This window comes from Natrix helvetica, assembly GCF_964273705.1.
Source record: "Natrix helvetica genome assembly, chromosome: 2".
Taxonomy (NCBI): domain Eukaryota; kingdom Metazoa; phylum Chordata; class Lepidosauria; order Squamata; family Natricidae; genus Natrix; species Natrix helvetica.
The window spans coordinates 117,721,183-117,747,024 of NC_138552.1; the positions used below are offsets into that span (position 1 = coordinate 117,721,183).

A 25,842-nucleotide genomic window follows, 5' to 3' on the forward strand; every position below is an offset into this window, starting at 1 on the left:
TGGTTGGCATGAGCAAGCATGAAGGTCTGATTGCAGTATGAATGTGAGTGTGTGTCCCCTATGCCCCAGGGAGTGATAAGTGAAGGGATCCAGAGACCTGTGATTGCCTGCGTGAATTTCCCCCTCTCTTCCTTCTGGGTCATTCTTTGGAGGGAAGCAGGAAAGGCAGGGAGAATGAGTGTCTGCTCATTTTTACCATGAGTGTGTGTGTGAAATGCCCCCAGTGATACATGTGAATGCCTCTGTGCATCCCCCCTCCTTCTTTCCCTTCTTCCTTTTGAGTCATTAAAGGGGGCTGAAGTTTTTCTGCTCACTTTAACCACTTTTTTTTCTCTCCTGAGAAATTTGGAGTAAATGGATGCCCTGCTCCTGCACCTTTACCTTTCAGTGTTGCAATCTTTTCATCTGCATATAAAAGTTATGCAGTTACATTTCCTTTTCTGCTCTGAATACAATTTTGATTTTTTCTTCTGGAAATTTTTGAGGTTTAAAATGCTTAATTAAACCTATAGAAAGAAATGCTTTTGAGATATTTTGTTTACATTTGTAACTGTTTTAACATACTTAATGAGAATTTGCTTCCATCTCAATGGAACCTGATATTTTGGAGTGCTGACTCAAAGTACCTCTTTTTTTTTAATTGCAATTTTTTAAAAAGCTGTTCTTCCGTCCCTCTTTTACGCCTGAGTGCATTTTTAAATGCTTATGAGTCAAGGTGCTCTACCCTATGGTATTTTATTTGTTTGTTTGTTTGCAACACAAGTTGTTGTCCCTCTTGGAAATTTATTCATCATTGCAAAAGTGTTTCAATCATAGAGACAGTGGGAATGTCACGTTCCATGAAATTTACATTGTCTGCCTTCTGAAATAATGTTTGGATTTCCACACTTGGACAGAATGGGTGAGATTCCACAACATGAAACTAAAGATATGTCTGTAAAGAACTGTATTCTTGGCCTCTTTTTTTTTTACCTCAGAAACAAAGGACTGCTAGCTGAAACCATAACTCTCAAATTTGCTGCTGGTGATTGCATCCTGATAAAACCTGATATGAGGAAAAAACTTAGCCAAGCCTGGGACAGACTCTACCAAGCCTGACTGACCACTCTTACCAGCAAGCCAAGCCTAATGCCATCCAGCAGACATGAAAGAAAGAACCCAAAAATGGACAAGACAGACCAAAAGATAGTTGTGGGCTGCAGATCGTACAACCATACAGCATACTCCCAGAGCAACATCCGTCCTCCATGCTTTGAAAAAAAAAACCAGACGGCGGGCGGCGCCAGCAGTGGAGGTGCCCTTCATGTGAGCGGGGAGTGGAAAAGCTGCTGCACAACCCCCCTCTCCAGCCATGCAGAGCCCCATTCACTCACCTAGGGCATTCCGAAGGCACAGAGCCACAGAAGACGGGGGGCAGCGAACAGGCGCTCGCGTTGCTTGGTGCCTTCCAGGTACTGCTAGGTAGGTCAGCGGTGCTGTACCCGGCTGGAAAGGGGGGTTGCCGGGCGGCTGCTCGCGAGTTTGGTCACCTCATGGCTGCTGTGTTGCTGCTGTGACAGCGCAACACAGCCATTCAACCCTGTGGCTGTGCTCAGCTCTTCGGGAGCCCGCTCGCAAGAGAGCAGCTGCCCTCTTCAGCTGGGCACAGCGCCACTGACCAACCTAGCGGTACCCCGAAAGCACCAAGCAACGCGAGTGCCTTTGGCCCCACCTCGTTCCCGCGGCTTGGCGCCTTCAGGATACCACTAGGTCGGTGAGCGGTGCTCTGCCTGGCCGGAGGGGGGGATTGTCCAGGGGGCTTATTTTTGGGGGTGGGCTTATATTTTTGCCCATGCGAAAAATGTGGCAAGGCTTTAGTTTCAGGACAGGTTGTATTTTTGGGGAAACACAGTAGCAGCACAAAAGCAACTATTCTCAGTTTTCCACAGGAGCCAAAACAAGGTTTCTGAGGTCAAAATGTTCTCACCATCTGGAAAACAACAAATCTTTATTGCCCAAGGTCTATAGAATTGAAGATTAAATCAGTCAAAGAAAAGAAGATTTCAAAATGTATACACTAATGTAAAAAGATTTTGGAAAGACAGGAAACATAGGGTGCTAACAAACTATTTTAATAGTCTGAATTTTCATTGTTATAATTATTCATTATCATAATTAAATAGTAGTGCATAATAAATTATCTATTATCTACTAAAATCCTGAACGTTATTGTAGTTAATATTATTGTAGGAAATATTAATGAAATATTTCTGGACCCTACCTTAAAAACCATATGTAGCATCAACTGAAGACCAGCTTTGCCAGGATATTTACCAGAAATATTTGCCGCAGATAAATTGAACAGGTTGGCTCCTGTTTCCGTGCACAGAGCATGAATAAGCATTTTTTTCCCTACTCCTACAGGGCCAACCAAGAGCAAGGTTTTCACTAGAGGAGCTTTCTCATGGACAGACTGAGAACCTATAGAATAAAATTAGTACAATGATAAAATTATTCAAAATATATGTTTAAAGAAAGCTTCTTTCTAATAGCTCGAACTGTAATACACGGGAAAAACCAACTAATGGGACTGACAAAGGCTTGGCAACAGAATGGATCAAAAAAGAACTTTCTTTTCCAGGCTGGAGATGAAGCAAGCTTTTTAATATATATATATATATATATATATATATATATATATATATATATATATATATATATATATATATATATATATATATATATATATATATATATATATATATATATATATATATATATATATATATATATATATATATATATATATATATATATATATATATATATATATATATATATATATATATATATATATATATATATATATATATATATATATATATATATATATATATATATATATATATATATATATATATATATATATATATATATATATATATATATATATATATATATATATATATATATATATATATATATATATATATATATATATTCTAAATAATTAAAATTCAACCTTTTCTTTAAAATGACCTAGCAAAAACTAGTATTTTTGGGGTTAAATTAAGTGAATCCTAAAATAATTTTGTTCAAGCCATCTCTTTAAAGTCTAAACAGATTGTGGAATAAGGTAATACTTCAGAAAGTTTGACACTTGGAATACTGCATTCGGTTTTGGTTTAAAAAGTTGTTGAGACTGGGTCATTCCATGTCAAGTAGTCTGATTTCAGAAAAGTGTCCTACTCAACCCTCATGGATTTCGATGAAATTTGGTGTGAACATGCACACACTTCCCCAATGAACATTTTTAAAGTGTTATGTTTGCCGATGCAATACTTGCGGAGATATAGTCATTTGTTTCACCCTATATCGCAGCCTTCTACAGTATGACTCTGAGGTTTCAGCAACTTTGAGACATACCGTATTTTTCAGAGTATAAGACACACCAGAGCATAAGACGCACCAAGATTTTGAAGAGGCAAATAAAAAAAAAAGTTTTTGCACTCTGCAGACCTCCCAAAAATGGTCCATTTTGTCCAAAAAAAGGGTGTGCATAGCCTTTAGGAGGCAATTCCAACAGCACCCCCATCACCACTGTAATTCAGTCTACCCAACTTGATGCTTGTTTTCCTCTTTTTCCTTCCACCTTTCCCAGTATTAAAGCCTTCTCCAAAGTATTTATAAATCATAGTTGGTATTTATAAATAATAATACATAATAATAATAATACATTGAGGATATATTGAACGTTGAATTGTCTACTTATTGATATTATCTCTTCTAGAAGTGTATCTTTTTAAAAACTAAATAAATAAAAAGAAAGGGGGAAAAGTTAACTGGTTTATCAAAGATACATTAAAATCTCGGTCTTCCTTCAAATTTAATTTAAATATTGGAGACTTAATTTGTTGTTTTCCCCAAATGACTTTGTTGTATATGCTGCAGCTGCCAAACTGTTATGATGGAAATAAAATTATAAAGAGTGGTGCTGTAGTTAAAACTTTTTAAATTAGACATTTTTTAAATCTTAGCTGAAAATATTTTAAGAGATAAGAACCGTATAAAATTATTTCAAAAGAAATAAATCAAACGTTGTCATAGCTATTAAAAATATGAAACTGTCAGGAACCCAAGCATTGTATTCTGCCTTTTGCCCAGTTTTCCTATGAACTTACCTAATGGCAATATTCCATACAGGACTATAAGTTGCTTCACATCTGTAAGAGAAGGCATTGGTTCTACATCTACCTGTCGAAGTGTAGTCCCCAGATAGCTGTATTCACCTACAAGGAAGAAACAAATGCACCATACAAAAAGCTTAGTTTCAAAAAGTAGAATATAGAAATTGAATCATAGATTTGGAAGGAACCTAGTCCAAACCCCTGCTCAAGGAAGGAGACCTTATATTATCCCAGTCAAATAACTGTCCAATCCATTTTTGAAAGCTACTAGTAATGAAGCACCCCCAACTCCAAGAGTCAAGTTGCTCCATTGATTAATTGTTCTCACTGTCTCCTTGGTTTTAGTTTTGATCTCTCTTTAACATGCCTCCACCCACACTTTTTGCCCTGCCCTCTGATAAGTTAATCTTCTCTTGTATGTCTCCCAAGTATTGGAAGACAGCTATCCTGTCACGTAAAGTCCTTCTCTTCGATAGGCTAGACATACCTAACTCCCTCAACTATTCATAACATGATTTAACCTCCAGAGCCCTTATCGTCTTTGTTGCCCTTCTCTGCACTCTTTCTAGGGATTCAGTGTCTTTTTTGTATTGTGGTGACCAGAACTGGATGCAGTATTCCAAATGTGGCCTCACTATTGCAGTACAAAAGTGTATTGTCACGACTTATGATCTTGATGCTGTCCCTCTGTTAATGCAGACTAGGGCTACATTTGCTTTTTTGACAGCTGTAGCATACTGCTGGCTCATGCTTAAGCGGTGGTCTACTTAAGTAGAAACAAGTAGAAATTGTTAGGGAACATAAATAGAATATTTTCAATCCTAACAGTTCCTTAGTTGGAATGCATTCTTAACATGGATGAGAAATAGACATAGATTCTAAACTTCCATGAACAACTGAAAATAATATAGGTAGTTCTTACTTAAGATCCACTTATTCAGCAACCATTTAAGATTATGATGGCACTGAATGAGGAATACTTAATAACAGTTGGAAGGTACCTTGGTGATCTTCTAATCCAACCCACTGCAAAAGCATGAGACTCTATATCAGTGGTACCCAACCTTTGTGGCTTGGTGGCCTGGATGGGGGTGGGGTGGGATGGAGAGGAGAATTGGGCTGCACAAGTGGCAGGTTGGTATGTGCGCAGCTCAACTTACATGAGTAGTGGGCTGGCATGCACATACTTGATTGCCCACCAGCCCACCACTTGCACAAGTTGAGCTGCATGTGTGCACTCTGGCCAGCCATTCAGGCGGCCCAATTCCGAATAGGCCATGGTCCAGTTGTGGGCCAAGGCACAGAGGTTGGGGACCTCTGCCCTATACAATTATAGACAAATGGCTGTCCAATCGTTTCTTAAAAACCTCCAGTGATGGAGAACCCACAAATTCTGAAGGCAAGCTGTTCAATTGGTTAATAGTTCTCACTGTCAGGAAATTTGTCCTTAGTTCTAGGTTGGTTTTTTTCCTAGATTAGTTTCAATACATTGCTGCTTCTTGTCCTGCCTAATGTTTAAGTGTGTCGAGATCCTTCTGGGTCTTGAACTATTTTCTGGTTCCAGCCAGAAGAAATTTTTAAACTAAACTAAGTTTAGAAACTAAGAAGAAATTTCCTGAGATTGAGAGCAATCAATCAGTAGAACAGCCTGCCTCCAGAAGTTATGGATGCTCCATCATTAGAAGTTTTCAAAAAGAGATTGGATACCCATTTATCCAGAACATTATAGGGCTCAAGCAGGACTAGAAGGTCCCTTCCAACCCTGCTATTCTATATTTTATTTGACATCACATAGCAATGGAGCTCCCAGTCCCAATTACTGTTGTTAAGTGAGGACTAGCTGTAGTATGAACTACTCTTATCTCAGATGAAATGTGGGACCTTCTATAAAATTCAGAGACTTGTCAAGGCAACCATAAGTATAACCAATAAATTGAAATTGCCTATTGGGACTGCTGTGTTTCATTTGTGATTCTGAAAATATATTTTGGTGCACATGGGAGCACCAACATGGCATATCCTTTCAACTGTTTAAAAGAGCTATGTTCTTACCTGGGATTACATAACTGCTACATCCTGTGGAAAGGCACTATAGCTTTAAAAGATTGAACATACTACATTTTTGAATTAAATTTGGAGGCCCTGTTTTATCATGGGATGCTAATTAAAAAATTTAAAACACAGTGCATTAATTCTGTTCATATGTAAATAAAAAGATAAAACACAGAAACACAACTAAAATGCAGCATAAATTACTTATTCACTTGAGAAAGAGCTCAGTATTGAGGTGTCAACCAATAGTGATGAATTCTAGAATCAGAAGGCACTCAACATATCTTAAACAGTAAGTTTATAATTGTAATTCTCATCCAAAGTTTTATGAGCATTAATGTTTAGACTATTGTACTTAAAATTTGGACACAGGAATGCCATCTAAACTTACAGCATTGTCAGAAATGCCACTACAATAATAAGTACAGAACACCTATGTGAGTGCGTGTGCATGTTTGTGCTGTTCCTACTATCATCTATCCTACATTCACTGAAAAATATGCTTTGTTGAAATATTCAATTGTTGCTGCATCAATACAAGAGAACTGAGTAAATCTTACCCTATGTGACAAATTAGATTCTAGATATGTTTAAAGATCACTCACCAACCTGTGAGAAACATTATGTTTGCCCTGGTGCTCTTCCTCTGGGCTTTTCAAATTTTTCTGCTTCTATTTGATAGAAGTGGGCTGGCCAAGTTATTGGTAAGTATTTTTAAAAATTCCCTTTGTAATTTTGTATCATTATTACAGATTACTAAATATTTAAGTTAAGACCACAAATAATGTATCAGTCTATTAATTCTGTTTCGGATCTGCAGCTACTGTCAGGAAGAACAATTTACTAAAATGTGTAAACTGCAGCAAAAATCTTGAAGAGATGGTCATCTGAATTTGTTTGAATCTATATTTTAATCTGTGTCACCAAGATGCTGATTCTCGGTAACTTTTAGCTGAATTTAAAATGACTGGTGTTGTAGTTCATTTATCTAGTACCAATTCTGTCACAAATGCTTAAATCCAAAATAATACATTGCATGAATGCAATCCCAAAACAAATACATAGTCTGTACTAACATATAAAGTTTATACTTTACCAACATAATCGCTGAGTTTTACTTTTTTACTTCTTATTAATATTCCTTCTTCTACCAGCTCTTGGTAAAGAGAATCAATGGTCCTATACAGAAATAAAGAGTAAGCTACACAAACATATCTGTAGACAAATGCATATTCACAGTGGTCTCTGCAGGTACTTCAACGAGATTAGCAATGATGATGTTGCCTAGTCAAGTAATGAAATATCTGCAAGCAAACAACCAGGCTCAAAGAGCATCAAGGACTCCACAGTTCAACCATGAACTACATATATTCTTCTATTAAAACAAAAGCATGTATTTTCTCTCATTTATTAGAGGTCTCCTTTAAATGTTCTTCCCCAAAAATATTTTTATGTTTAATAGTAGCTCATTCATACTTTTAATGAGAGTTTGCCATTGCATATTTACTGTTACTGCCATATTTTTCATCTGTGGGTGCATAAATACTATGAAATCATATTTATTTAGTATTATTGTAGCATAAGATAGTCCTCGACTTATGACCACACTTGAGCCCAACATTTCTGTTGCTAATTGAGATAATTGTTAACTGAATTTTGTCCCATTTTATGATCTTTCTTGTCACAGTTATTAAATGAACCACTGCAGCTGTTAAATTAGTAATATGTTTGTTAAATGAATCTGGCTTCCCAATTTGACTTTGCTTGTCAGAAAGTTGCAAAGTTGAACATGACCTTGGGACACTAACTGTGACACAAGTGAATTGCCAATTGTCTGAATTTTGATCATGTGACAATGGGATGCTGCAATAGTTGTAAATGTAAAACTGGCCCAAAGTCACTTTTTTCCAGTGACGTTGTAACTTCGAAGGGTGACTAAATGAACTATTATAAGTTGAGGATTATCTGTTTGAAAAATGAAGCACTAAAGTCTTATATATAGTGCAATCCTATGCATGTTAGTTCAGAACTGTGGGTCAAGCAGCAGAATCCAAATTATAATTCAGAATCAATCATTATTTCTTATTATTTATTTATTTATTATTAGCGTTTATATACCGCCCCCTCTCCCGAAAGGGACTCTTACATACGGAATAATTTTTTTAAGTACATATGTCTTTCAGGCCTCTGCCACATGCACATTTTCATATTATTTCAGGGCTATTCTTAATATACTTCTGTATTTCAGTGTCAATCTAAGTTTCTGAACTGTTTATTTTGCTTTTTAGAGTTTGTGAATTAGAGACTTCTGGAACCAACTCTGACATAATGTCTTTTCTTGGAATAAAGTATAAACATATAGCGAGGTGACGACTTCCGGCAGCCGAAGGTGACGGACGCGTGCGTCCGCCTTTTTGCTGTTTCGGTGGGCTCCCCTGAAGTCTAGGGGGAGCACAGGGTGCCTTGGAGGGGCGCCCTGCCGTAGGGGTGGCTTGCTGGGACCCCCTGGAACGGCGGTGGCCGCGGGGGTGTGTGTCTCCAGCTTTGCCCCAGGAGCCGGAAAGCATAGGGAGCATGCGGAATGCCACCACGCACTTCGCCGAACACAGCCTGGAAGGAAATGATCAATTTGAATGAAACAGCTGAAGCACGGTGAGGTGAGGGGTCTCCCCAGGTCTTTTACTGTCTTTACTCTATTGACTGTTTTGCAGGGTTTTTTGGGGGGACATTGTTTCAACCTTTGGAGGAGTTCAGATTGGAGGGGGGGCAAAATTTCCACCCCCCTTGGAAAAGCGGCACTTGGAAAATCTCTCCCTTTTATGGGGGAGAGAGAAAGTTAAAAATCTACTTTCACTTCCCTTAAATAATGGGGAATTTTTTTTTTCTTTTTTGACCACAACTGCGAGAGAAAGGACGGCTGAACTGATTCTTCTCTAAACTATGCATGGGAACTTTGATTTTTTTGTTTCCTGACCACCTGTACTGGCTGAGCCAATATGACCAACTTCCTCCTTCTTCTTTGTCTTTATGAATGAGACTCCTCCCTTGGAAAACTTTATGGCTTTCAACTAATTTCCACCCCAGAGACCTCCAGGAGCCTCTTCAAATACATTTCCCCCCGGATTTGGAATATTTTAACCCACCTATTTGCTCTAGTTTTGTATCAGACGATTTATTCTCCTTTGGACTTGCTTGCCTGGTGATCCCTACTGGCTGTGCTTTCCCACAGACACCATTTCTTTGTATAGAACAATAACTATCTCTGAGCCTCATGATGGGTCCAAAGAAGTTACTGCCTGGTAAGGCCTCATCGGCCCCAACATCTTCCACGTCCAGCCCCATTGCTCACCAGTCACAACTGGGATCTTTTTTACAACCTAAAGCCTCTGAAGTGCAAAGGATTTGTCTATTCATCAGATGCTTCAATCCATCTTAAAGGGACAGGACGAAATCAAAAAACAACTGCAGGACTTAAATGAACAGCTCAGAGAGACGAAACAACAAACCATACAGAATGAACAGAGGATAGGTGTACTGGAGGAGGGTGCCGTTGGGATGAGAGACGAGATGAAGACAATCCAAAGGGGGAATGTAGAATTTGGAAATCATATGATAAAAATGGAATTTGAAAGGATGTCTTTTTTCCTTAGGTTCCAAAACTTGCCAGAAGTTGAGAATGAAGATCTTAAGGAGATTATGACCACAATACTAGCAGACTATACTAACAGAGATAAACAACAGCTTTGGTGGGATATTGACCTGATCTATAGGATTAATTCAGGCTATGCAAGAACACACAGTGTTCCAAGGGAAGTTCATGTTAAATTTCTTAGAAAAACTACAAGAGATGAGGTTCTAGGAGCTCAAAGGGGAGGACCATTAAAATATAAGGATAAAGAAATAACCATTCTTAAACAGATCCCAAAGAAAGTAAGAGATAACAGAAGGAAATATTCCTTCTTAGCAAAAAAATAATACAATAATGGGGTCTGGTTTAGGTGGCTGTTACCAGAAGGCATGTTGATTTTTTGGGAGGGCAGTAGAATTAGAATCAACACAGTAGGGGAAGCAGAGGCTTTCACTAAAAAACACAGTGCTCTCTTAGGTGAAATGGGGGATGTTATACAAGAAACAAAGGAGGGAGGGGCTGAGGCTCTGCCAGTGGACGGGGGGGGGGGTAGGATGCGACAACTAGAAGACTCAGATCACAAAAGTGATTTGAAACATTATTGCAATTGTTGTTACAATGCACCTTTATGGAAGTGATACAAAACAAAATGATTGAAACATACTGATGATTTTCTGTTAAACTCAAAACTGCTAATACCTAGGCAAATGTTGATATTTTTCTATTTTTGTTTGTAAAAGTTGTGAGACCTGGGGGGGGGGGGGTTTCTCCCTCCCGCACGATGTAGCTGTCAAAATGTTCTATAACCTTTTAACTCTTTTTCCCTGTAAAACTTTTAAAATCAATAAAATTTGAAAATATTTTTTAAAAAGTATAAACATATAGCACTGAATTATTTGTGAAAGTGATGTATACAAGTATTTTAATGTACTGAAAGGTAGTGTTGGAAATACTGATGCAATGGGCAAGGGCTAAGACTCTACTCACATTTTACATATCAGGAGGGGTTTTTTTGGATAGAAAAGTGAATTTAACATTTGGCCCTACCAGTTAGATAATTTAGAAAATTCAAAGGGAAAAAACAGTGATGCTTTCGGGCAATAATTCTTATGCAGCTATCCAATATTCCATTTGGCATAAGGATCAAGCAGGACAACAAATGAAGAAGGCTGGCCTAAAATTACCCATTCTAAATTTTAGTCTGCAGTTAGACAAAAAAATAGAAAATGTATAGTTCTTATAGAAAGATATCCTATATCAGTGATGGCTAACCTTTTTCTAAAGGTTTGTTTCTGAACTTCCGGTTGGCCATTGGGCCTGTTTTTTGCCCTCCCCAAGCTTCAGGAAAGCCTCTGGACCCTGGGCCAAACAGAAGTTCAGAAATGAACTTCCAGTTGGCCCTTGAGCCTGTTTTTCGCCCTCACTAGGTGAAAAACATACATGGAAAACTCAGATACACATCTGAAACTACTAAATGTTTCACATCTACTATATGTCAGTATATAAGGGTTCATGAATTGGAATAGACATGGTAACATGTCAGTCAATGGGGACTGTTTGGTGAAACAGATGGTTCAGAGTCTGGATGTGGCTTAGGTTCACTGATGTGTGTGTACATATACATACATACATACATACATACATACATACATACATACATACATATGCTGATCTTGTTGTATTTGGGTTTTTTCCCGTGTAAGACCCGAATACAACAAGACCAGCATATCTACACCCGTGAAAATCTACGAAAACAAATACATACATGCATGCATGCATGCATGCATGCATGCATACATACATACATACATACATACATACATACATACATACATACATACATATATATATATATATATATATATATATATGCTGATCTTGTTGCATTTGGGTCTTTTCCCGTGTAAGACCCGAATACAACAAGACCAGCATACCTACACCCATGAAAATCTACGAAAACAAATACATACATACATACATACATACATACATACATACATACATACATACATACATACATGAATGTGTGTGTGCGTGCATGTGTGCTTCTGTGATTCTATAGCTTCTGTGATTATTGATTCTGTACTTCTGGATTCTGAGGTATGGCTTCTGCTGTATGGTATTGTATATAAACAAGTTTCTTATGTAAATGAATCCCGCTAAATTATTTATTTTTGTGCTGGTTGGATTGCTACAATCTCTAACAGGTTATGGGCCCAGATCACACCAGACACAGTAAGGCTGAACTGTAATCAAGCTGAGGAACTGCCTGTGTTATAAGTAAAAGGAACAAGGCAGAGAAGTCTTGCAGGATGGGTGCTGAATTCAAGGAGAGCTCTCTGCCTCAATTGGGAAGAAAAAAATATTATTTGGGCTGCAAAAATGGAATGCTTCCTGAAGGCTAAGGAGCTCTGGGATATTATTATTAATCCACCTCAGGCACAATTAGCAGCAGTAGATCAAAGGCAGCATGATAAGGCACTGGCCTACATTATCTTAAGTTTAGAAGATGAACAATTCCTGAATGTAGCTAATTTAAAAACTGGCTGAAATTAAGAAGTGTGCATGTGACACTTTTTTTTTGTATTAAAAGTTTTATTGATTTTTACAAATTTTTCAGGGAAAAAGGGTACATAGGGATATAAGAAAAATTTTAGACAGCTACATCGTGCAGACGAAAAGAGAATCCCCCAAATCTCAATACTTTTACATTATATTAAATTTTTTTTAAAAAAGCATCAAGATTAAGTAATAGCAGTTCAGGTCTAACAAATAGTCATTCTGTTTCTATCATTTCTTTTTTTAGATCACTTCATAAAAAATACATTATAACAACAATTGCGGTAATGTTTCAAATCATTTTTGTGATCTGAGTCTTCTAGATGTTGCTTCTCCCCCCCCCCCCATCTGTTGGCAGAGCCTCAGCCGCTCCCTCCCTCATCTCTAGTGTAGGATCCCCTATTCCATCTAGGAGAGCACTATACTTCTTCATAAAAGCCTCAGTCTCCATGATTGTAGTGATTCTAGTTCTACTGCCCTCCCAGAAAATCAGCATGCCTTCTGGTAGTAACCATTTGAACCAGACCTCCTTGTCATATATTTTTTTAGCTAGAGAAGAATATTTCTTCCTCTTATCTCTTACTTTCTTTGGGATCTGTTTAAGGATAGTTATTTCTTTGTCTTTATATTTTAGTGGACCACCCCTTTGAGCTCGTAGAACCTCATCTCTTGTGGTTTTTCTAAGAAATTTTACATGAACTTCCCTTGGAACATTATGTGTTCTTGCATATGCTGAATTAATCCTATAAATCAGGTCAATATCCCAACCTAATTGTTGTTTATCTTTATTAATGTATTCAGCTAATATTGTGGTCATAATCTCCTAAAGATCTTCATCCGCTGCTTCTTCCAAGTTTTGAAACCTAAGGAAAAAAGACATCCTTTCAAATTCTACCTTTATAACGTGGTTTTCAAATTCTACACTCCCCCTTTGAATTGCTCTAATCTCCTCTCTCACCCCAACTGCCCCCTCCTCTAGTACACCTATCCTCTGTTCATTTTGTGTGACTTGTTGTTGTGTTTGTCCGAGCCGATCGTTTAAGTCTGCAAGTTGTTTTTTTATTTCATCCTGTCCCTTTAAGAGAGATTGAAGCATCTGCTGGGTAGATAAGTCCTTTGAACTTTCTTCTGGGGCCTTAGGTTGTAAAAAAGACCCCAATTGTGATTGATGAGTGACAGGGCTAGAAGTAGTCGATGTCGGGGCCGAAGAAATCTTGCCAAGTGGTACTTTTTTCGGGGCCATCGTGAAGCTTGGAGACTGTTATAAATCTTTGCAGAGAAATGGCGTCTGCAGGAAGGCACAGCTGGTAGAAATCACAGAGTGAACAAATCAAAGGGAGAATAAATCTTTCAACCAACTCAGTTATATAAATCCAAATGTTAATCCAGATCCAAGGGAATAAAGTTTTTGAAGAGACTCCTAGAGATCTCTGGGGTAGAGACTAGTTCAAAGCCATAATATCTTGCAAAAAAGGAATCTTTTCCATCAGAGTGAAGAAGGAGGAGGAAGTGGCCATCTTGGCTCAGCCTTCACAGGGTGGGGAAGCAACAGGTCTCAAATTTCCACAGTTCAAAGAGAAGCCAGTTCAACCATCCTTCCTTCCGCAATTGCAGTCTAAAGTTATTTTCCAATCATTTAAGAAGAGTGAAAATGGTTTTTAAAACTCCCTCTCTCTCCTGCATGGAGAGAGATTTTACAAACGCCGCTTTTCCGAGGGGGGTGGATTCCCCCCCCCTCCAGTTTTAGTTCTTCCAGGATTGAAACAAGTTTTGATCAGACTGCAGTTTATTCAGTAGACAAAGCAATAAAGGATTTGGGGAGATTTCCCCCTCACCGCGCTTCAGCTGTATCTTCTTCTTTAGTTAGAAACCTCCCAGAGCCGTCCGGTGAAGAGGCGATGTCACTCGCCCCCCCACTGCTCCCCAGCGCCTAGGCGAAGCTGGGAAAATGCCCCCACCGGCTGCCGCCACTGCGGGAGGTCTCAGCAAGCCGCCTTTCGGCAGGAGACTCTATTTTCGAGCCTCCTGTGCTCCTTTCGGAGCCCACCAAGGGAGCGATCGGTGGACTATGTGTCCGTCGCCATTCGGTCCTGGAAGCGGAAGTCCCATGTGACACTTTCTTATGGTATGGGAAGAATAAAATACATAGTTACTTTCAGAGATACTATGTAAGAAACACATTGTTATTAGTATGGACTAAGATAAAAGAACATTATTTAAAAATACCAATCTGGCTTTAAACCATGGAGGCTTTAGTATATCCTAATGTTATTGGGAAAAATTGTAAGATATAAGGACATATTGAATGATAAAGGGGAGTTAAAAACAAAACAGGAGCTTAGAAGTTAGTTATAGCATAGTGGCCACATATGCAGATACAATCTTGTTATGAGAAAGGTGCTAAACTGCATAGTTTTAACAAAGAGCTAACAGAACTAGATCAGATATTGACTGGAACAAATGATAAATTGATAAAGAAATTATATTGTTACTTATTCAGTATTAAACTTGAAAGTGAGCAGGTAAAGGAGACAATGATTGCTTGGGCTAAAAATTTTGAATACTCAAGTGGCAGAAATGGTGGAATAGAAATATTAAATTGATGATGTTGACTGCATATAAGGAAAACGTGTATAAAATGTTTTATAGATGGCATTTTCCACCGGCAAGACTGGCAAAAATGTTTAAAGATAGGAAGTGTAATCAAACATCTGGTTTATATTACCACATGTGGTAGACATGCCCAAGAGCAAGGAAATATTGGACAAAAATACACACATGGCTGGAAAAAATGATAAAACTACATATAGACCTGAAACCACAGATATTTCTGTTGGGTATACTACCAGAAAAATATGACAAAAAGACTGCATATTTGATTCTGCATATATTAACAGCAACTAGAATTGTATTTACACAACAATGGAAAAGTGATGAGATCCCGTATGAGGAGAATGTAATTAAAAAAACATTAGATTGTGCAGAAATGGATAGATTAACACTTGCTATTAAGGATAAAGAAGAAACTGAATATTTTTTGATATGGGACACATTTTATCAATGGCTAGATAATAGCAACAGAAGTTAGAAAGGAGGAGATATGAAGGGAGGTAATGGTATAGAGGAGTCTTGTTAAAGAAGATGATGTTAAATATTAAATATTAAGGTTAGAATATTATAATGTTGTTGTTATTATTGTGATGACTAAATATAATGAAGATGTATAAATATGACAATCTAAACATAATTGTACCCAGAATACATACTTTGATGAAAATTGAGTGTTATATAAATAAAACAATAAAAATGGAAAAAAAGAAGTGCGCATGTGAGTGCATCAGCGTGCAATATTGTGCAATTATCAAGACAATTGTACAGAGCCAGATTGTTACTACAAGAGAATGTGGAAAGGCATTTGCTGCATATGCAAACTTTATTTATTGAGTTGGAACAGTGTGGCATGCATATTCCTGAATCTCAAGCTACTGTTGCTGTTAAATAGCCTTGATGAAACGTGGGACATTGTTTCAACTGTTTTTGAGTGCAAACCAGGACTTATGAATGGAAGCCCTTAAAGCCTGTTTGATTTCAGAACAAAACAAACGCCATTTTAGAAAAAGCCATGAGGAGAAATTCCTGAGGTGGGGCCCCAAGGAGCAGAGAGAAAAAAGCTACAGACAGGATGTCTGCAGAGATGATGTCTACAGAGACCAGAGTAACAGAAGAGACCAGATTACAGCCCAGCAGAGATTTTCAAAAAAGCAAGAAACGGGACAGCAAGACTGGAGGTATTTCTTATTTATTTATTTATTTGTCAAACATATACAAGATAACAAGTATAGGTATGAACATGAACGTGAACAAAGGAAGTAAATACAGATAAATGGGGATAGTAAGACAGAGATGGTAGGCAGGTTGGTGTGCTTATGCACTCCCCCTTTACGGACCTCTTAAGAATGGGGTGAGGTCCACAGTAGACAGTTTGAGATTGAAGCTGTGAGGGTTTGAGGCTGTAACAATGGAGTTGGGTAGAGCATTCCAGGCGTTGACCACTGTGTTGCTGAAGTCGTATTTTCTGCGAGTTTGAAGTTGTTTACCTTGAGTTTGTATCAATTGTTTGCCCGTGTATTTTTGTGGTTGAAGCTGAAGAAGTTGTTGACAGGCAAGATGTTATAGCAGACAATTTTGTGTTCTATGGTTAGATCGAATCGCAGGCGGCACAGTTCCAGATTGACCAAGCCCAAAATTTCAAGCCTGGTGGCATAGGGAATTCTATTGTGAGTAGAGGCTTAGAGTACTCTTCTTGCGAAATACCTCTGAACCTGCACAATTGTGTTAATGTCCGATATACAGTGTGGGTTCCAGGCGAACAAGCTGTATTCAAGAATTGGTCTGGCAAAGGTTTTGAATGCCCAAGTTAGCAATATAGTGTTACCAGAGAAGATTTGCAAAATTAGGTTAACTTTTTTTTTTTAAAAAAAATTAAATTTAAAATTTCCAAACATTAAAATCACAATTACACTTTTATCGGTATTTCTTTTTTCTGATTTCGGGTTTTCCATTTTCCATTCTATTATTTTATACACATTCTTCTTTGTTTCATACTTTCTCATTTTTACAATATATACATCTATGTACAATATTTCCATCTCTATTGCTTTCTAAATATATGCCATCTCTTTTCATTGTGTTTGCTGTGTGTTCCTTATGCACTGATTTTACATCTCTTTCAAGCCAATTATACCACCTGTTCTATATCTTGTAGTACTCTGTTTCCTCTCTATCTCTTAGTTCCATTGCTAGTTTGTCCATTTCTGAGCATTCTAACACCTTTTTTAATGGTTTCTGCATTTGATGGAATGTTTTTTAGTTTCCAACTTTGGACATATAAATTTCTGGCAGCAGTGATTATATGAAGCATTAAATATTGGATGTCCTTACTAATATTTTTTTTTATTATTCCTAGAAGAAACAGCTCAGGGTTCACGACAATTTTTTGTTCTATTATTTCTTCTAACCATTTTTTGAATTTCCGTCCAGAATTCTTTGTCTTCGGACACGTCCACCACATATGGTAGAAGGTCCCCTGTTGGTGGTTACATTTCCAACAGTTTGGAGATCTATATAGGAACATTGTGGCCAATCTTATAAATCTTTTCCTTTATAGGATGCCGACGTCAATTTATAATTTTTTCCCCATACTTTTTCCCAGGGCTCCAATTCAATATTATACCCAAAGTTTTTAGCCCAAATTATCATCATTTCTTTCATGGTTTCCTTCTTCATTTTGAATTTTAAGAGACAATGGCATGTTTTTGTAATCATTTTTTCTTCTGTTCCTGTTACTATTTTGTTCAATTCTTGTTGTTTGTTTTGAAATCCATACTGTTCTAAGTCCTTTTTGTATCTTGTTTGAATTTGTAGGTATGGCCACCAGCCTAATTCAATTCCCTGCAATTTTAACTTCTGATTTGTTTTAAGTTTTCCTTGCCCATCCAATAACTCCTTATATGTCAATATCCTATTCAAATTTATTACATTGGGGTAGATAATTGCTTCCAAGGTTGATATCCATCTGGGGATTTTTTTGTGTAGAAGTTTCTTTTGATTTTCATCCATACTTCTAGTAAGGCTCCTCTTACCTGATGTCTCTGGAAATATTTATGGGCTTTACTCTTTCCCTCCCAGATAAAAGCATGCCAACCCAGCTGTAAATCATGATCCTCTATCATCAATATTCTTTTATTTTGAAGTACTATCCATTGTTTGAGCCATGTTACCGCTGCTGCCTGATAGTAAAGCTCCCAATCTGGGAGGCCAAATCCTCCTTTGATTCTAGAGTCCTGCAGTAGTTTTAATTTTATCCTAGCTTTTTTCCCTAAATAATTTTATTTAGTTCCACTCTGGAGCCTGGGGAGGGCGAAAAAAGCATTTAAAATGGGGGGGAAGTGCCTGTAGTGCGCGCATGCGCACTGGTGGTCACGCATTGCATTATGGGTGTGGCACGCCCGCACACGACCCCCCTGCGCTCCCCCCACTTATGGCACGCGAGCCAAAAAAGGTTCACCATCGCTGTACTAGGCTATAGGTTTAGACTTTCTGAGAGTCATATCAGCACTTCATTCCAACTCCTCGAAATCCACCCACACTTTCAGCTGTTTCTCTCTTCTCGTTTCCTTCTCCATTTAAAGAGCTGTCATGCCTCTGGATCCGGCCATAAAGGCCAGTCTTTCCCACGCCGGATTTGAGAGCTTTCTCCTACTATAACAGGGGCTTGCACCTCTCCCTGTTATCCTCTGAGCTTCCTCTCTCTGTCGCTGGTCCCGCCGAGACTCAGCTCTGCCTTTGCAGGCCTCCTGGCATGGGAAATTGGGCAGAAAGAACAGAGCCCTGCTTTTCTGCTCCGCACCGGCGTGACTCCACCTCGGAAGTCCCAAGTTAACAACTCTTATTGCCTTTTGGGCAATGCTGTTACAGTGAGCTCTGGGACTTAGATCGTTTGAGATGAGTACTCCTAGGTCCTTGACAGAGTGGGGTCATTGACAAGATTGTTTCCACCCAGCTTGTATTTGGTTTTCTGATTTTTAATGCCAATGTGTAGGACAGAACATTCATTAGTTGAAATTCGGAGTTTCCAATTTTGTGACCATACTGACACATTGTCAAGGTCGCTTTACAGGGCAGCAGCATTGTCAGTGGTGTTAAATAATTTTACGTCATTGGCGAAGAGGACGCAACTGCTTTTAATATGATTGCATAGGCCATTGATGTAAAGCAGAAAGAATGTGGGTCCTAAAATGCTGCCTTGGGGGATACTGCTGTTAATTGGTGCCAGATTTGATAGGGCCCTCGCTATTTTGACTATTTGTTGCCTGTTTGACAGGAACACGGCTATCAACTTGTGCAGGGATCTGGAGATGCCATAAGAACTTAGTTTCAACAGTAGTTTGTCATGCACTACTGAATCAAAGACTTTGTAGAAGTCTATGTAAATTGTGTCTTTTATTTTACCCTGGTCAAGATGTGTGGTCCAAATGTTTCTGCAGGGTAGGAGTTGCAGATTACAGGACAATGTTTTTCTGAAACCAAACTGCTTGTCAGAAAGCAGGTTGTTTGTTTCTAAGTGGAGGATGATGGATTGGTTTATAATTGTTTCCATGACTTTACAGGTGATGCAACACAGTGAAATTGGTCTATACTTTTGTACTAGACTAGGGTATCCCTTTTTAAAGATAGGTATGACCATGGCTAATGACCATAGTTTGGACAAGGAGCTGGTTCTGAAAGATACCTCATAGATTGTGCATAGAGGTTCAGCTAGGGTAGTGGCAAGCTTTCTCAAGAAGTAGGCACATAATTTGTTATGGTTCGACTAGGAAATGAGAGGAAGCAGTCATTGCTGTCAACAAAGACTGAACTGAAGAATGTATTGAAGAGGTTGGCCATAACAGCTTCATCATTACAGTCTTCCCCGTTAGGTCCTTTTAGGGGTGGGATAGTTTTCGAGTCTTTAATTTTGGCATTTATGAAATTATGGAAGGCTCATGTGGATTTCGAGTTTAATAACACTTCCTCCTGGTTTGCAATGGTGATTGGTATATTTTGCCTTTATCTGACGGTATAAGGCTTTGTAGCGGTTTTTAAAATTAGCTACGCAGCCAGTTTTGTTTTCTCACCAAAGATATTTTTTCTTGGATTGTAACTTTCTTAATGTTATGGCTAATTTGTTTTGGAGGAGGAGGGGGCGACGTCGCAGTGAGAAGATGGCCGTTCCGATCTCTCTGGAATAGCCGTCTAATTCGGATCATCTGGACGACTCAATCTGAGTCTAAGCTGTCCCGAAGAGACGGTGAAAGGTAGGGGGAGATCCAGTGGTCCCAGAGACATTTGCAAAGTCTCTGGTGACCTGGAAAAAGCCCTCTTTGCCAGCGATCGCGAGTCAGCCACCAGGCTTCTGAAGCTGCTGACAGCCCCTACACGCAAGCACAGGAGAGAAGCATGTCGTGTTGGTGAGAGTTATTAAACCCTTTTTTTATTGGAAAGAGAACACCCTGAATTTGGAAACTTAATTTAAAATAAGGCTGACTAGAGAGAAAAGCGGCGGTAATCAGCTTTTCGAAATCCCCCCCTTTTTTTCCCTTTTTACTTTTGGAAGCCAGGCTGGACTCGCAGCATAATTCAATGTGAATTGGCTTATTGCACTTTTTTATGCTTTTAATCTTGGACCTTGTGAGGGACATTGAATATACTTAGATTTTAATTACCCTGAAGATTTTTTTCTCCTTTATTTTTGGTTTGGCTACTTTTTAAAGTTTTTAAAGATGGAAGAAGTGAGCATTGAGAGTTGATACAATTAACACTGCCATCTAGTGGACTTGAAACACTGTTACAAGAGAGAAGCGATTCCCTTAAAGGCTATTTGTCTAGGGTTGAATACATTTGTTTGCACAGCTGTTCTCTGTGGAACTTTCAGTATCTGGAAACTTACTTTAGACTAAATAGAAGCCGTAAGGGAAAGCTCAGAGTGACCTTGGGAAAACTTTTATCTTTTTTTAAAAAAGAGACTGAATCTATTCTTTCTTTCTAGCTTGGTGGCAGTTTCTATACTATTCTCATATTATCTTGCTGGGAAGATGGTGATTTTTTTTCTTCCTTGGCTCTTTGAAGTATTGATTTTTGATTTTTTTCCCTTGCTCTCGTTATTTTATTCTTATTTTTTGAAGATTTTAGACACAAATGGATGGTTTACCTTAAAATATGAGTAAATTGGATTGAAGATTTTTTTTCTCTCCTCTTTCTTATTCTCCTTTCTTTTTCCCTTCTCTTTCTTATTTTTCTTTTTAAGTGAAAGACTTTCATTTTTTCTTCTTTCCCCCTTCTTCTTTCTCTCCCCCCACTTTACTTATAAACTCTTATCCTCATAAGTTAATGTTTAAATTTTTGTGATATTAACTGGACTAGAGTATAAAAGAAAAAATTTAGAAGATGAGTAGAAAAACAACACCTGTTGGTTGTACAACAACAACACCTGCCTCCTTACCAGCAGGAGGACAAAGATCAATACAGTTGATGCTTCAACAAGAAAAGGATAAGGGAATAACTTTAGATTCAATTATGCAAGCGATACAGAAATTACAAGTAGGAGCTGATAGCAAGAATGAAAAGTTAGACACCATTGTAAAGAAGACTGAGAACATAGAGCAGCAAACCCCCCAAAATAGAACAAAAAGTTGCTAAAATGGAAGGAAAAATAAATGATATGCAAAACTGGATGATGAAATATGAAAATAGAATCCAAAAAATTGAAGAAAAAATTCAACAAGAAGAGAAGAAGCGTGAGGAGTTAGATAGCAGATTGAGTGACGTGGAAAGGGACAGCAGTGGAATATTAGGATGGGAGATGGATAGATCTGAATTTTTTTTAAGATTTCAAAACATAGAAGAAGAAAGAGGAGAGAATTTAGTACAGATAATATCTAAGATATTGATAAATGTTTTAGAGATATCCCAAGAGAAGATGATGGATGGCACAGATGAAGTATTTCGAGTATATACAAGATACGCAATGAGAAATGCTCTTCCAAGGGAAGTCCATGTAAGATTTACCAAGAAAGCAATCAAATCACAAATACTACAGAAAATGAGAGACAGAAAATTAGAATATAAAGGCAAGGAGGTTGTAGTTCTGAAACAAACTCCGAGAAGAGTGAGAGAGAAGAGAAGAGAATATCAATTCTTGACTAAGGTTCTGATTTAAAAAGGTGTTAACTACAGATGGCTCATACCGGAAGGTTTATTATTTACATGGCAAGGACAAAGATATAGAATAGATACAATTAATAAAGCAGATGTTAGGGTTCTAAATACCATGCAGAAATAAATCATTGTCCAAGGCAAAACATCCTTTAAGGTGCAATTTATTCCGCAGGCATGTTAGCACGGCTATGGAAAATTCCAACTCTGGAAGTACATGCTCTGGGTTCACCCAGTTGAAAGTTCATGATCTCTCCCCACACCCACAAATCCATCACATGTTCCAATCATCATCTTCCATGCTGGCATGTACACCCATCTTCTTCCGGCCGGGTGTCGAGATGCGAAGACAAAAGATGACCTTGGTTTCTACAAAAGAATGTCAACAATCCATTCTACAATCCTACTCCTTTCTATTCCCCCCTCCCAACTACTACACTATTGAAACAGCATAGAGAATTATTAAAAAGTGTGGCAGGCCAAAGATCCTAAAAAGAATATAATTACAGGCCTGACAGGCGGCCTCTCCTCAAAAGAAAAACGTTTCCTGCAAAGAGAATAACATAAAAGTTAATATAACAAAATTAACCACCTCTTCTCCACCCAGGGGAACCCCTTGACTTCTCGGGAAACTTCCCATTGAATTGCTTTACTAACTTCTCCACTTTTAGGTTCCCACTGTTCACCCAATTAGCTTCAGACCAAGGGTAACCCTTCCAATGCACTAAGTACTGTAAGCAACCCCTATTCAGCCTGAAATCTACAATTTTTTCCACCTCAGATTGGGTTTCCCCTTCCATCACTAAAGGAGGAGATTGAGCTTGGGTGGATGCTCTTCTGTTAGACCCAATTACTGGTTTCAACAAGCTACAATGAAATTCTGGGTCAATTTCCCCTAGACTTCTGGGTAGACTGAGTTGAACAGTAACTGAGTTAACTATCTTCACTATTGGGAATGGACCTAGAAATTTTGGACCCAATTCCTTGCTAAGCATTTCTAATCTTATGTATTTGGTAGATACAAAAACATTGTCCCCCACACGGTAGGGGTTTAGGAGTGAGCGACGTTGATCATCTTGCTTCTGGTAGGCTTCTGCCGCAACTGCTAGAGCCTTCTTCGTATTCTCCCATCCTTTCTTTAGCATGTCCATCCATTCACTCAAAGACATGAAAGAAGGAGGTTCTCTAGGCAACTCAGGCATGGCAACAACTTCCATGCCACTGGTAATCTGGAAACCCGCTAATCCTCTGCTGCTGTGGACCGCATCGTTGTACGCCACTTTGGCGAAGGGTAGCAAGTCCGACCAGTTGTCGTGCTGATAGTCCACAAAACACCTGATGTATTGTTCCACCACCGCCTTGGCTCCCTCTGCTGCGCCGTTCATGCTGGGATGAACCTCTGAGCTCAGTTCTTGTGTGGACCCAATAGATCTCAGGACCTCTCTCCAGAACTTGGCTGTGAACTGGACTCCGCGGTCTGAAATGATCCTCTTGGGTACTCCATGCAGGCGATAAATGTGTTTCACAAACATTTTCGCTAATTCGTTTGCGGATGGCAATCCTGAGCAAGCAATGAAGTGTGCCTGCTTAGAAAACAAATCAATAACAGTCCAAATTACTTTATGCCCACTGCTGTCTGGGAGTTCCATGATGAAGTCCATGGAACTCCCAGACAGCAGTGGGCATAACTCCTCTTCGTCACCTGAAGTTGGGGGTCCTCTTCCAGAGGTCGGTTGGGCATTTCCCCCTCCGAGGCCTCCCCCTTAGTTGGACTATTTGTCACCTTCAGTTGGGGATCCTCCTCCGGAGATTGTTTGCCCTTTTCCTCTTCCGAGGCCTCCCCCTTGGTAGGACACTTCCTCACCTTAAGTTGGGGATCCTCTTCCAGAGGTTGGTGGCCCAGATGACTCTTCTGTGGTGGCATCTGGGACCCTCTCTTTACTGCCGTGGTGGTTGGTGCGCACGTTTGTGGCATTGGGGCTGGAGCCAAGCACTCTGACGCTCTGTGGCCAAGTTGACAACAATGGTGGCATTTAGTTGGGCCCCACGAGGAATGGAACCTAGTTACATCTCTAAACTCAGGAACCGTTTCATCACACTGCCTTGCTCTCCAACTTGCAGCTGCCCCCTTGGTAAACCCTTCTTCCATGGTGGAGATTGCTTCTCTGTAGGAAGGTGGAGTAAGAACCTTGTGGGGCATTGCAGATGCACCTTGTTCCGCTTCCCATCTTGCAGGCCTGGCTTTGATAATCCCTTCTTCCATGTTGGTGATTGCTACTCTGTAGGAAGGTGGGGTAAGAACCACTTGGGGCCTTGCAGGCGCACATTTTCCCGCCATCCACAATGCAGGCCTCTGTTTGGTAATCCCTTCTTCCATGGAGATTTCTTCTCTGTAGGAAGGTCTGGTAAGAACCTTTTTGGGCCTTGCAGGGGAGACTGGAACCGGTGGGGAGGTCAATCCCTCGGTTGGCCACTGCCCAGCTTTCTGCCATGGTGCCATCTGCTGAGGGAGGGCAGGTGCCCACTGGCATCCCTCCCATCCATGACCTGGGGTTAAGACCCATCCCGGGGTTGCCTGCTTCACAGGTTGCAGCTCAACCAATGATGGCTGGCTAAGGGGTTTTACGTGCCAAGGACCCTCCTGCTGGCTTGGAGGAGTTATGGGCCAAGTAGGTGCCCTTTGCTGGCTTGGATGAGTTATGGGCCAAGTAGGTGCCCTCTGCTGGCTTGGAGCATTTCCCCATGCTGATGGCAAAGGAGTTGGTAAGTAGCATCTCTTCCATCCAAGTCCTGGGAGGAAAGCCCAATTTACTGCCCAATTTGCTTCATTTACTGGTTGCAGCCCCATTTGTGGTGGCTTGCAAGTGACAGATGCTGGAAAAATTCCTTCTTCCTGCCTCCTTTGAAATTCCCATTTTGAAAGGGAATCCTTCTCCCAGCTAGTTGCAGGGTGACAAGCCATTTCATTTATTGCCGTCTGGAAGGAGCCCAAACCTCTGTTCTAGGTTTTTTTTTCCCCAAGCCTTGTTTCCAAGCTGGGGGGAAGGAGGGGGAGCATGCACTCACAATTTGCTGAAGAAATATTTCTGCGACCTTCCTTCATCTTGTCGTGTCTCCTCCTGCATTCCTCCTGATGCAATTAAACTGGAAGCAGCATTCCATTGCCTTTGAAGTTCCGCACTCAGCTTCTTATCACCAAAAGCTTCTCATTTATTCTTCGCTGATATTTACGCTGTCCCGGTCAGCGTTGGGAATGCCGAGACCCCCATCACCAGCCCCCCCCCCTGCGAGGGGGGGTGCTAGTGAATTATTTTGAGAGAGAGAGTTGGAATAATGTTAGGGTTCTAAATACCATGCAGAAATAAATCATTGTCCAAGGCAAAACATCCTTTAAGGTGCAATTTATTCCGCAGGCATGTTAGCACGGCTATGGAAAATTCCAACTCTGGAAGTACATGCTCTGGGTTCACCCAGTTGAAAGTTCATGATCTCTCCCCACACCCACAAATCCATCACATGTTCCAATCATCATCTTCCACGCTGGCATGTACACCCATCTTCTTCCGGCCAGGTGTCGAGATGCGAAGACAAAAGATGACCTTGGCTTCTACAAAAGAATGTCAACAATCCATTCTACAATCCAACTCCTTTCTATTCCCCCCTCCCAACTACTACACTATTGAA

General features: G+C 39.4%; 1 protein-coding gene across 3 annotated transcripts in view; it reads right to left on the reverse strand.

Annotated features, from left to right (window-relative positions):
- Window positions 1–25,842, reverse strand: part of DRC11 (dynein regulatory complex subunit 11) — a 268,281-nt gene that overhangs the window by 83,913 nt on the left and 158,526 nt on the right. For all 3 annotated transcript variants that reach the window (XM_081940018.1, XM_081940019.1, XM_081940017.1), the window contains 3 exons: window positions 7,315–7,397; window positions 4,161–4,268; window positions 2,261–2,460 (listed from right to left, as the gene is read on the reverse strand). In XM_081940018.1, coding sequence (XP_081796144.1) covers window positions 2,261–2,460; window positions 4,161–4,268; window positions 7,315–7,397 — 391 coding nt within the window. The remainder of the gene's footprint in view (window positions 1–2,260; window positions 2,461–4,160; window positions 4,269–7,314; window positions 7,398–25,842) is intronic.